Raw genomic sequence first — 13,843 nt, forward strand, 5'->3', positions numbered from 1 at the left:
CTAAAACTGACAGTTTTCAGGAAAAGCATACTGACAACAAGCTGGCCACTTTCATGCAGTCCTGGTGCAGCAACATGGGCACATAGCAGGGCATGCATGTGGACGCCGACGAACTCTAACTCAAAGAAAAAAATAAAGTAGTGCTTGGATAAGGACTTGTAAGATTATTTTCTTTAATTAATAAAAAAACATTGTTAAGTCAGATACTAGCGGTGGCCCACACCTTTAATCCCAACACTCAGGAGGCAGAGTCAGGTTGGTCTCTGAGTCCAAGGCCAGCTTGGTCTTCAATGAAAGTCACAGACATACGCCCAGCCAGATGAGGTGGCTCACACTACTAGTTCCAGCTTGGCCTACACAGAGGCCTTATCATAAAAACAGAAGGTTTTTAATATGTATTACTCAACCAAAACCTAAAAAAGCCGAAGTCTGTTGAACCCTTGGTCCAACTTATTTTGTTTGGTTTGGGTTTTGCTGGGAATCAACTCCGGGCCTCACGCACTCCAGGCAAGTGCTCTACCAACCAAGCTACACTTTGTTAGAGGTGATATGGTTCTAGATGAAACAGCATCCTGAAGGGAAATCAACATAAACCTAATTTAAGCTGGCTGAGCCGCTTTCTGTTGCCCATGAAGAGCGTCCACAAGTTGAGAATTTGTTACCAGGGGCTATATCTACATTTAAGGGTCTGTGAGGAATAGCTTTGTAGGCTCTTCATGGAACTTAATTTATAACAACAAACACTGATAAAGCAACCAATCAATACACACTTCGTGTCAGGAAATAGTCAGTAGCCTGTAACAGCCTGCCACAGAGGGCCTGGTATTCCCACTTAACAATTAGCAGGATGGAGTGGATAAGTGACTTGGCCAGGGTCATACGGTAAGAGGCAGGCTTAAGACTCACATTCAGAGAAGACACGAGCATCCCAGGACAGGGCAGGTCCTAGTAGACATGGTTTGTCTGTTTACAGTTTTAAAATGCACGCGCAGCCAGGCATGTTGGTGCGTAGGGAGGCAGGAACAGGAGGCTCTCTGTGACTTTGAGGACAGTTAGGCCTACATGGTGGAATCTAAGACAGCCGGGGCTACATAGTAAGACCCTGTCTCAGAACAAAATAAATGCACAGAAAGCTTCAGATTTCCAGATTCCCCTAAGAACCTGGGAGCTACAGCAACATGGGACCCCTCAGAAGGAGCAGCCTCTCCAGGGACAATGTGCTCCCCTCAGGTCCACACAGACTCCTGCCATAGTCAGGGGAGAAACCAACCACACACCTATCATCTAGAGCGCAGGTATCTTTTTTTTTTTTAAATAGAAAACAAAGTTGGTTTTGCACCTCAGATACACTGATCCGCAGTGCCTACTACAGATAAGTTACCTTCAGAGCAGCTGTCCCCGCGTACTGCTTGCTGATGGAGTCACCATTGTTAGCCCACATTATCTGGTAGATTCGGTTACATTTCACAGGTAGTGGCTGCTCTGGGGGCATCACACCTAGTTTTTTAAGCTAAAATAAACATATTGGTGGGTAAATAGTATCTGAGAAACACAGCATGATGCACCCCATTAATCCCATCTCGTGGAAGATGGGGTCACAGGTGGATCTCTGTGAGCTCTGGGCCAGCCAGAGGTACATAAGGAGACCCCATTTCAAAAACAATCATTATTAAAGAAAATACTACTGTCAGTTACTATAGCTAAATGAGTATAATACTTACCCTGTTTTAATTTTTTTAATGTGCAGGTCATTACTATTACATTTTGCCTATTTTAAACCTGTCTAAGCAGTGGAACCAGATACCAGAAAACCACAAGCAAAGAGCAACACGAAGAGCAGCTAAGGAACTGTAACCGTGCCGGGGCAGAGCTCAAGGGTTTCCGGGGGTTGTTTGTTTTGTTTTTCTTAACCTGAGTTATCTCACTCATCCCAGCAACCCTCTGTACCCCACTAACCCTGTTAACAACAAAAAAGCTGCTAAGACTCAGGTTTGGGGAGGTTTCCTGGAGTCAGTATCTTCCGTAAGGGCTGAAATTCAAGATCCTTACTAAATGTGCTTTCAGAGGAGAGCACAGAGTCCTCAGTGAACAGTCACAGACTCTACAGGGGCAGGGACGCAAATCAGAACTACAGTAGTTGCTTCCACTTTGGACTGTAGCGCAGGACGCTGGGTAGCAGGTGTTAGGGAGCTAAAAGACTGACAATGAGACACAGGTCCCAACCAATCAGGGGAAGCAGCAGCTGCCATCCTCAGAGCCGAGGCACCAGGGGAAGGGGAAGGAACCAGCGAGTCCCAGAGAGCCATCCATAACAGGAGTGCCACAGGGTAAGGGCCTTGTCCCTTTCCATCCCTGATCATGGACTTCTCTGGTTCAGGTCTCCAACCAGCGCCACCCCGACCTCGTGCTGCCAGCACCAGCCACACTGAAATGGGGCATGCAGACTCCCAGCCTCAAACAAAGAAGCATGGGGCTGAAGCCCAGAGAAAAAGGGTAAATGACCACACAATGCTTCCCAACACATTTAAAATGTTTCCAAGTTGAGTATTTAACAAAATGCTACCACATTCTACTTACCTCTAAGTTACATTTCCCAGGGTTTTTTTTTCAATCTGCATGATTTAAAAATGTTCTACAAAATATTTGAACTCTAAAAAGTAGTTTCCCTATTTACTTACATATGAAGTTTAAGCCATTCTAAAGTGAATATTTAGAATCAAACGGACTCCAGATTACCTGCTGTTCCATGACCACTCGTGCAATGGCAGCTTGCACCACGTTGGTGCGATCCAGGCAGTCCATGCAATTAACTCGAAAAATCCCTTCTTGCTTACATATTACCCCAGCTTGATCAACCCTTGTCAAGAGAAAGGTGGGATTAATTTACAAAACTTCAAAAAAGTTTTCAAAAACCACAATTCTTAAAAACAGGGCACCAGCAGCAGCACTCGCCGGCAAGCGGGTAGGAACTCCCTCACATGCCAGGCTGCACCCAGTGCCCCATAGGGCTTACAGTCAACCACAAAGTAACTTGGCAGCGCGGCACTGCCATCCCCCACTGGAGAACTCAGAACCCCAGGTAAGAACACCAGAGAGCAAGTAGCTTCCCTCCCTCTGAAGATGCAGAGCTGCCACAACCCCAGGCACGGCATTTGCACACAATTATAAACATTTTAAACACGCCTTGTTCTTCCTCCAAGTGGAACCTTCTCAGGCACAATCATCGGTCCCACCACCTGCCGAGGAGTCACACAGGAAGCCTGTGCCCTCTAATTCCTCAGCCACCTGTGTCGCCTTAACATCTAATCAAATGTTCACTGCTGGTTTTAAGATGATTTTTTTCCCCCTCCTCCTTACATCTACCTCCTGGAGTCTGGGCATCTTTTCCTTCTCTGTTAATTTCAAAATGCCTAAAGACTGAATACTTTTAAGCTCCCCTTCCCATGTGAGGGATGGCAAAGGAGAAAAACAGAATGGAGACCACAGTGAGAGGAACAAGTTTAGGTCCTTTAAGCGCAGCAGCAACCTCTTCTACTCCATTTTCTAGCCATCTGACGCTGCTCCCTGTCTACAGGCAGCACTGCCTAGTGAAAAGGAAGTAAACTAAGCAGGGAACACACACACACACACACACACACACACACACACACACACATACACGCATGCACACACACTGTCTGCATGATGCTGTTCTGATGATGCTTAGCTGTATTAGATGAACACATGACGAGTCAAAACAACTTTTTGTGAAACATCGTGGTGGTTTGAATGAGAATGGCCCCATAAGCTCATATATGTGAGTGTTTCATCCCCAATCAGAGGAACTGTTTGGGAAGGGTTAGGAGGTGTGGCCTTGCTGGAGGAGGTGTGGCCTGCACCTGCCTGCCACTGCCGCCACGCTCCCCGCCATGGTGATGTCATGATGATGTCACAGTGTCATGGACTCTAACCCTCTGGAACCATGAACCCCAAATGAAGTGTTTTCTTTATAAGTTGCCTTGGTCACAGTGTCTCTTCACAGCTACAGAAAAGCAATGAATACAAATACCTACCAACACCACTTCATGTCAAGAATAATGTCGTGAATGGCATCCGTTAGGGTCTGAACATTTTCAAACTTCATTCCTCGGCTAAATCCCATTCCCCAAAACAAAAACCAAAAGGCAATATTTAGTATATAACAGAATTTTTTTTTTTTTTTAGTTTACTTAAGATAAAGGGGGCTGGAGACGTAGCTTAGTGTTAGAGCACTTGCCTGGCACACGTGGGTTTCAATCCCCAGCACCAAAACAAACAACCGCTGAGTACGGTGGAACACACCTTTAAACCCAGCATTTGAGGGGCAGAGACAACTCCAAGAGCTTAAAGCCAGCCAGGGCTCTATAGTGAAGTGAGACTTTATCTCAAAAACAAAACCAAAAAAAATATTATTAAGATAATACTCCTTTTGTATTGAAATCATATTTTATTACTTAGTCTGTGTGTGTGCACACATGGAGGTCAGATGGCAACTTTCAGGAGCTGGTCCTCTCTACCGTGTAAGTTCTGGGGATGAAATTTAGGTGCTCAGGCTCATTAGCAAGTGTCTTTAGCCACTGAGCCATCTTGCCAGCTCCTTAGGAACTTTAAAGTAGCTCAAAAGTCTTTAAAAGAACTGCTACTGCATATAGATGATGTTGATACTAGTGTACATTCTATAGAATCTGCACTTGAGAGCACACGTTCAGACGCAGTGACATTACCAACAGCAGCCTCTGTCCCTACAACCCTGTACAGCCGAAGCCAGCTATCACTGACCAATCAGAGCAGAGGGACAGACAGCATGATGCCTTTGTCCTCGCGCGGCTGCGCTTAGAAGCCAAAACTGGAACTTGAGTTCACGATACATTTTGGAACAGAAAGACTGAAAATGCTCTGGGGCAACAACTTAACGGCCCGGTCCAAGCAAAGCTCACAAAGACCGACAGCGAGTACACATGACCCTCCTCCCTTCTCAGCAGAGGAAAGGGCGTCGTCCTTCCCAGGAGAGAGGAGAGAACGTCAAGTCCTGCCCTCTCAGCAAGACCCTCACCAGTGCTCGTGGAAGTCAAAGGAGACGTAGGTGAGCTTCGAGTTGTTGAAGAGCAGCACCTGCTTCAGGTAAGCATCGCCAATAATCTTCTCCCTCCCAGCCTGGTCTACCAAGTTAATAATGACCTGCGAGGATGAAGAAGAGCGACAGCAAAACCAAGATGGATCTAGACACAGACTACTGACCCAAGAGAACAGGTCTGACGGAGCGAAGCCCTGAGTCCACGAGGACATGCCTGGGTACAGGGGGAAGGTTAGAGAACCACTGTGTAGTGGCTGCTTCCCCCTCCCCCCCATTTATGTGGCCATCTTGCCAGCTCTGTGCTCTGGATTACTTGCTTTTCTTGCTTTCTTGAGGCAGAGTCTCACTATGTAGCCCTGGCTGACCTGGAACTTGCTATGTAGACCAGGCTGGCTTGAACTCACAGAGATCGCCTGCCTCTGCCTCCCAGGTGCTGGATTAAAGGCATGCACCACCACACCCAACTTTTTTTTTTTAAACTGAGTTTTTAATGTAGCCCAGGCCTTGAACTTACTGGGTAGCCTAGGCTGGACCTCACTCTGTTGACCAGGCTGGCCTCAAAGTCAGAAACTTTCCTGCCTCTGCCTCCTGAGTGCTGGGATTAAAGGTGTGTGCCACCTCTGCTTGGCTGAGTTCTGGTATATTCTAAAGGTCCATCAGTGGGTAAAGGCTAACAGCCAGAGACAAGTAAAACCTGACTACTGCGGAACAGTATACGTGTGCATCTCCTTCTGACCTGAGCTCACTGTGAATGTGCTAGTGTCGGGTAATTTTTGATACAAACAATACATCGCCGACTCAAATCTCAGAGCCAGGCTGGAAGTAGCAGCTCAATTCAGTGACTCCAGAAACCATGGAGGACTCTGGGTCTTTCTGCCTTTCTGTTCGGCCATTCCCTCTATCTTTTTTGACTCTTCCTGGCAGCATACTGGATAAACATCCTCCTGACTCATTCACAGTCCTGAGATAGCTGCGAAAGTCCTGCATCAGATCCAGACACGACAACCTCAGGGGCACTGTTGGTTCCGGGATATGTTTTATTACAGCAGGGCGCTTTCTGCACATCATCCACCATCTGTCAACAGCCCCAGCCTAAACCAATTATGGGCTAGAGCAATGCTGTCACGACGAGTGAGTCACACTGACGATGGGCCTCTCACTGCAGAAAGCAATTACCCAGGAGAGGGACACAGATAACACAGACAAATGAGCACTGCCAGGCTGCCGCTGGAAGCAGGAGCCGTCTGCTCAGTGCACACACCTAGAAATTGATACGAGTCAACAGGGAGCAGGGGACGTGCGTGGGAAGACGTCATTTCCTTGGCTTGCACGCCTCAGTGTTGCGTTGCTCTTTTCCACGATTTTGTGTTACATTTAAATATGGCTTATTCATCCTAATGCTACTTACAGTTAGGACTATTATTAATCCATGAATCAATGTTAAGGAATTATAATGTGGAATAAGACCAAATTGTTTTCCTGAGCACACACAATCCCACGCAGCTCCCTGGACAGCCTTGCTCAGATGCTGCAGTGTTCCTGCGTGAGCGCCCCTGACTGAACACAGTCGTAGACACGTCCTCTATTTAAGTGCTAATTGCTCTCCATCCTTTCCCGTACTTGGTGTTTCTCATCTTTTCATCTTTTTTACTTCAGCCACCTCGGTGTGTGAGTCACGGCTTTAATTTGCATTTCCCTGATGATTAATGTGATGGCGCACCTTCTCACATGTTTTTTTGGCTTTATAAAATATCTTTTTACATAAAGATTCTGTTCAATTATTTTTTTCCAGTTCTCTTTTGTATTGTACATCATTTTTAGTGGGCTTAGAGGACATGTAAGTGCTCCTCTCTCGCTCTCGCTCTCCCCTCTCTCTTTGTCTCTCCTCCTCCCCTCCGCACCCCCAGCTGCATGGCAGCTGAGAGCTGCTTCCAATAAACCTGCATTATATACTTCAAAAAAAGAAGATATTTAACTATACTGTAAGATTAACTATCAAACATTTATTTTAAATGTGTTTTGCCTATATGTATCTATGCGTGTCATGTGTGTGCCTGGTGCCCAGAGAGGTCAAATGACAGTGTCAGAGTCCCTGGAACCAGAGACACCCACAGTGGTGAGCCTCCATGTGCCTACTAGGTGTCTAACCTAGGACCTCCGCGAGAGCAGCATACGCTCTTACCCACTGAGCCAGCTCTCCAGCCTCTCCTACTTTCTGAATTTCCTTTCATTCTCTTCATAACGTTTTTTAAAAAAATACTTTAAAATTTTATGCATATGAGTTTCTATTGTGTATAGTCAGAAATAATAATAAGAACATTTAAAGTCAAAATTAAGTTAATCTTTTCCATTGTGGCTAGTGTTATTTTGTACATGTACATGTCTTTGTGTGGTAAATGCACAGCACAGTGCATGTGCAGAGGTCAGAGGTCAACCTTGGATCTTGCTTCTGGCCTTCTGCCTTGTTTGGGGCAGCATCTGTGTTCTCTGCAGCTGCACATGCCAGCTGGCTGGCCCACTAGCTTCTAGGATTCTCCTTTCCCCACATCCAGCTCACCTAAAGAGCTGAGATTACAGACACAAGGCAGCGTCTGACTGTATGTGAGCTCCAGGCCCATGTCCTCCTATCTGTGCACTGTGTACTTTACCCATGGAGCCATCTCCCCGTTACTTTTTTTTTTTAACTATTTTTTTTTGTTTGTTTATTGAAATAGGGTTTCTCTCTTTAGTCCTGGCTGTCATGGAGCTCACTATATAGATTAGGCTGGCCTCAGACTCAGAGGTCTTCTTGCCCCAGGCTCCTGAGTGCTGGGATTAAAGGCATATGCCAGCACATTTCTTTGGTTGGTTGGTTGGTTGGTTTGGTTTTGGTTTTTCGAGACAGGGTTTCTTTGTGTAGCGTTGGCTGTCCTCGACTCACTTTGTAGACCAGGCTGGCCTCGAACTCACAGCGATCCACCTGCCTCAGCCTCCCAACTGCTGGGATTACAGGTGTGTGCCACCATGCCCAGCTGTTTCTTTCTAATTATGTGTATCTGTGTATGATTGTAGGTGCTTGGTGCATGGTGTTGCGTGTAGTCCACACAAGGAGGCAGGAGACGCCAGATCTCTCCGGTAGCTGGAGTAACAGAGGGCTGAGTGGGGGCTGGGACTCAAACTCAGGTCTGCTGCAAAGCACTACACACTCTTAGTCACTGAGACATCTCTGCAGCCCAAAATAACCGTTTCGTAGATGGGCATTACTCCTTACCAAGTGACTAATAGAATGTGATAGGCAACCATACATTTGACACACAGGAAGATAAAGTAAGTGCTTTCGTAAATCCTGCTTATGACTCAAAGACACACTCTGCTGTCTTCAATGTTTATTAGCTTTCGCTTTCGGAGTCTTTCTTAAAACTATTTTTATATAAGCTAGATGGATAGTGGGTACCAAAACCAAGTTCAGTTAAGGATTAGCATGCTTTGTTTTCATTGATAATAACATTCAAAGTACCTGTACTAACTAATGCTGCTGCTAGCAATATTTGAGTTTCTATTTTTAAAAGCAAATAGCTGTCTTTATCCATTATAAAACTATCTAAACTTTAATGTGATTATTAAATAATGATTGCTTTGTCTTTCCTGATTTTTTTCTTCCTGTTCCCTATGAGTCTGTGATTGAAACTACATGATATCTAAATATTAAGAACTGAGTCCTTCACCACTGTGTCTCTACCCATAAGCCAGGAACTCAGTGTTTCCCCTCCTTTCCTTTTCTTTGAGACAGGCTCTCGATGCCTTGCCTGGCTAGCTGGCCTGGAACTCTCTATGTAGACCAGGCTGGCCTGGAAAATGACTCCCATGTCAGTACACAGTCAGATTGGCCATTCTTAATAGACAACAGCATTACTTTCAATTACTAATCTTGTAGCAAAGTTGTTGCCCTTGTTTTCAACCCAGCGGTTTTCAGCCCACTCTGCTTTCCGTGTGTGGTCCTGAGATGCTATCCCAGGCGGTGAGAACGGACAGCACCTAATGCTGTGGTCTCCAAACAATCCGAGGCACCTGACTCCCAGCGTTCTTACCTCACTCATGTTTAACCTTTATGCTTAATGCACCTGTCTAATTATGAACAGTACATTGGTTTCTTTCATGGGTTATACATTTCAGGAAATGTTTCTTATGACATATCAAAGCCCACCTGTTTTTTGTAAATTTTCAGTTGTTCTTCGAAATGGGCACAGAAGCAGTCAACCGTTTCCTTCTCACCTGCAAAGAAGCAACACAAATCTATTTCTCCTCTTTCCCACGCTGTGACAGGTCAGTGCGCCCCACTCCAGCTCTTGTTTGCTTGTGTTTTGTTTTTCCAGACAGGGCGTCTCTGTGTAGCTCTGGCTGTCCTTGAACTCACCGAGATCCACCTGCCTCTGGGATGCTGTGATTAAAGGAGTGTGCCACCACTGCCAGGCCCATTTTTCCTTTTTAATAATTTATTGACAACTTAAATGAAAGACTGCCTAACCATCATTTTTCAAACTAAAATTTTTGTTTTTCCAATTAGACTGAGCTAAAATATCTGAAAGTGCCAACTGTGAAGTTGTAAACACACACACACACACACACACACACAGGCATGCACTCACACATACCCTCCCTTTCAGTAAAGGTTTCATGTGACTTATAATAAGAAAACAAAAATGATAATTTGGTACTAAGGTTAAAATAGTCTAAGAAATTAAATCTTTTATTTATTTTTTTTTAAAGCACCTCTAACTGGTTTCCTGTGCACTGTCATCTAGTTAACATTCTCCCTGCGTCTTCAGACACTGGCTGCATTCATCTTTTCCCAGAGTTAAATGTTCTAAACGATAAGCTTCAAAGCAGCAGCAGTTCAGAATATGAAATGAAGCCGGGTGTGGTGGCACACGTCTGTAATCCCAGCACTCAGAGCTAAGGCTACACAGAGAAACCCTGTCTTGAAAAACCTAAACAAACAAACAGCATCTGAAATGAGGTGTTTTTCTGCAGAGCCGGAGAAACTGCAACATCCAACGAAGGACTTAGTCCTGAGTCTATGACCACCTGACTGTCACCGGTGAGGACACTGTCACCGGTGAGAACGCGTTATGGTGGGAGGGAGGCTTGGCTTTTGTTGTTGTTCTCACGACAGAGATTGAACAGGGCCTTAGCAGACTGGTCAGGAAACTATACCTCAGCCAAATCCCAACCCTGCGAATTATTGCTTTAAATGAAACAAACTTAACCCCAATCTGGCAACTGATATTTTTTTTTTCTTTTTCTTTTTTTTTTTTTTCCGAGACAGCGTTTCTCTGTGTGTAGCCCTGGCTATCCTGGAACTCACTTTGTAGACCAGGCTGGCCTCGAACTCACAGGGATCCACCTGCCTCTGCCTCCTGAGTGCTGGCATTAAAGGCGTGCACCACCACACCTGGCTGGCAACTGATATTTAAAAGAAAAAAGAATAAAAAAATTCTCATTGAAATCTTCACCTGCAGAACAAATAATTGCTATGCTTACTTTTGTCCAGCCGAGGTCTTGGATTATAGCGATACCCAACCTGGCTCCAAAAGACGGGCACGGAGCCCCGAGTCTGAATGAATGACAGGGTGTGGTTATGGACATGAACCAGCTGCTCGGTCTCCACATAATTGGCAACATTTCCATTTTTATCCACTCCTCTTCGTTTATAGCGCATTCCTGGGAGAAAATTAAACAGAAGGCAGCAAAAGTTATAAAAAACATGCTTAGCTTGGCTTGGTGCTGGAGCACACGCTTGCTATTTCTGTGCTCTTGCAGGCTGAGGCAAGAGAATTGCAAGTTCAAGGCCAGCCTGGGGCTGTATAGCAAAACCCTCAACAAAACAAAAGAACCCGGCACTGTCTGACTAGATTGTGCTTCGAAGGCCTTGGAAGCCTATACACACAACCCACAGGTAAACACCAACATCCCCAAGACCACAGCGGGACCCGGCACTGCTAAGCTGGAGCCTTTGAGTGAAAGGCAACAGTTTTCCCAAAGGGGTCAGTTAGCACTCTGAAAGGACTGGTCACGGTGACACATCCCAAGTGACTTTCTTATCGTCTGTCTGCATGCCGCCTACTCCGTCTGGTTTGCTAACTTCCCCGCTCCTCTACTGTAGAAATCAGTCTTTAATTGCATCACAGCATTTAGAGGTTGGAGCTAACTGTGCTTTCAAGTCCATGGCTGTCATTTGCATTTTCAGCATGTCCGCAGCATCTCCGTTTTCCATCCCGCATCTGACTTGCACGCTCTTACCTGCTCTGTGCCTACTTCTGCGAGATATGAGAGCCACTAGGAAGCGTGGGTGAATGTCATCAACACAGGTGGAGTCCTGAGGTGGGGTCTCGGGGCTGCTCTTCTCATCGTCTGATGACTCGCTGTAGTTAACCACGAGCTCTTCAATCTGCACGAAGCCCTGGATAATGGGGATGACCCAGAAGTCCACGTCTGGAGTCTAGGGTGGAAATGGACATTGTCATCTATACTCTGTACCGCACCAAGTACCAGTCCACGCAAACTGCCGGCCGCCGGCCGCCTAGCGCAACACAAGCCCTGTCTCAGCCCCATGTTCTACGTACTGGGCATCGGGGGAGGAGGAGAGTCTTCCCTGTCCTTGACAGTGGTTTTCTTAAGAGCCGAGTGTCAGGGAGCACAGCCCGGGTGCCAGACTGTTCTGCAGAAACTCAAGCTCCACCACCCACAAACTCACTGACAGAAGCTCACTCACCTCACTACGCCTCAGTGTTCTCCTCTGCAAAATGGGACTACTACCGCCTCATAAGGCTGTTGTGAATAATCAACAGCACATGTAAAGTAAAGGACAGTGCCTGCCATAGGGTAGTTAACAAATGTAGCTCTTATAAGTATTCCTCATGGTATCGCAAAGCAAAGGTTTAAAGATGATTTTCAATCCCCAATTGCATTAGCCTATAACAAAATGAAACCAATCCCGATCATTTCATTACAATACAGTTTATTCTTAAATAATAATAACTTGTATATTAGCTGGGCATGATGACATAAACCTGTAATCCCAGCACTCAGGGAGGCAGAGACAGGTGGATCTCTGTGAGTTCGAGGCCAGCCTGGTCTACAAAGTGAGTCCAGGACAGCCAAGGCTAGACAGAGAAACCCTGTCTCAAAAAACAAACAAACAAACAAACAAACAAAAATTTGTTTATTTTTATGGGTATCTGCCTGTTCGTCTGTACGTGCACCAGGTGCCCGCAAAGGCCAGAAGATGGTGTCAGATCCCCTGAAACTGGACTTACAGGGGACGGTGAGAACCACAGCCAGGGCCTCTGGTTTCCCTACTGAGCCATCTCCCCCTGCATCTTTGAGGTAGAGCTTCGCTCTGTACCTCACTCAGGCTCTAGACTTCTGGTGGTCCTACATGCTGGGCACGCACCACCGTGCTCAGTTGTGTGGTTCTCACTTCTGGGAATCAGAGCCAGAGCCCGGGCATGCCAAGAAAACACTGTACAACCGAGCTCTGTCTCAGCGGCAGCTGAACTTCAGTCTACTCTAGAGAAACACCAGCCTCAAATCAGAATAGCAAATGAAAAGGAGGGAGCATTTCCATAAATGTCTTGTTTTAAAAACGTCATCTAGCATAACTGGGAGGGCACTGTTCAGAGATTTCTTCTTCTAAATTAAACATACTCAGACCTCAAACCAAGTGCTAGAGGTAGAGCCATGACAGAAGGTTCAGCGCCATTCTTTGCTACATGTTTGACACCAGATCTGCTATAGGAAATCCTGTCTCAAAAACAGCAGGATAGGACTGAGAAGAAGTTCAGCCAGGAAAGCGCATCTGTGTTAAAAGCCAGGTGTGGGCACATGCTTGTAACTACTGCTGGGAGGTAGAGGCAGGTGGGTCCCTGGGGCTCACCATCTGGCTAGCCTAGCCTAGCCTACACGGGGAGGGCCAGGCCAGTGAGAGACCCTGTCTCTAAAGAAACCAGGTGCCTGAGAAACAACATCTGACATGCCATCTGACCTCCACATGTACACACGTGCACACACACACACACACACACACACTCACATGTGCACACACATATGTGCACACATGCATGAACACACACACACTCATATGCATCATCACCACCAAAACAATAATAAAACACTCAAAACATTGTCTTGTGACAGGGTCTCCCTATGTATCCCAAGCTGGCCTGGAACTCACAATCCTCCCATCGCAGTTCCCTGAGTGCTGGGATTGCAGACTTGCAGCACCACAGCCATCTACAGTGGCTTCAAGTCTACCTTTCCTTTTGTCACTATGTGCTTAGGGTCACACTCACTTCACAGCTTCGTTCTGTTTTGTGTTCTCTGCTCACCAGCTCTTTGGGAGCTCAGGGCTGGAAACAGTGAGGCGGAGGGCTGGCTTGCGTTGGCCTGCATTCATCACTCTTACCTTTAGTCTCGCTCCTTGTACTTTCATTCTAGCCATAAATCCAAGATTCTTGACAGGATCATAGAAACGTATGTTTCCAAATGTCATCATCATCCTAAGTCATCAGCTTTAAAAATCCGACAAAAGCTCACCAAGCACTAAAATTCCACATTTTCATCATAAACACAAATACTCATTATAAACAGCTTATCTCTCTCCTGTCAGTGAGTTATGAGGGTCACAGCATGATCAGTATCAGAGAGCTAAGAACAGCCTGTGACTCAGCCTCAGAAGCGATATGGTGGCTATCTGGCTCGACTTGCTACTAG

The 13,843-nt window shown here is 46.0% G+C and overlaps 1 protein-coding gene across 2 annotated transcripts in view; it reads right to left on the reverse strand.

Annotated features, from left to right (window-relative positions):
* The window catches only part of INPP5F (inositol polyphosphate-5-phosphatase F), an 88,595-nt gene that overhangs the window by 17,608 nt on the left and 57,144 nt on the right, over window positions 1–13,843 (reverse strand). For both annotated transcript variants that reach the window (XM_084757626.1, XM_084757627.1), the window contains exons 7-13: window positions 11,372–11,570; window positions 10,613–10,792; window positions 9,276–9,343; window positions 5,072–5,196; window positions 4,053–4,130; window positions 2,737–2,857; window positions 1,382–1,510 (exon numbers count right to left, since the gene is read on the reverse strand). In XM_084757626.1, the coding sequence (XP_084613752.1) occupies window positions 1,382–1,510; window positions 2,737–2,857; window positions 4,053–4,130; window positions 5,072–5,196; window positions 9,276–9,343; window positions 10,613–10,792; window positions 11,372–11,570 (900 nt within the window). The remainder of the gene's footprint in view (window positions 1–1,381; window positions 1,511–2,736; window positions 2,858–4,052; window positions 4,131–5,071; window positions 5,197–9,275; window positions 9,344–10,612; window positions 10,793–11,371; window positions 11,571–13,843) is intronic.

This window comes from Acomys minous (assembly GCF_964271855.1).
Source record: "Acomys minous genome assembly, chromosome: 2".
NCBI classification, from domain to species: domain Eukaryota; kingdom Metazoa; phylum Chordata; class Mammalia; order Rodentia; family Muridae; genus Acomys; species Acomys minous.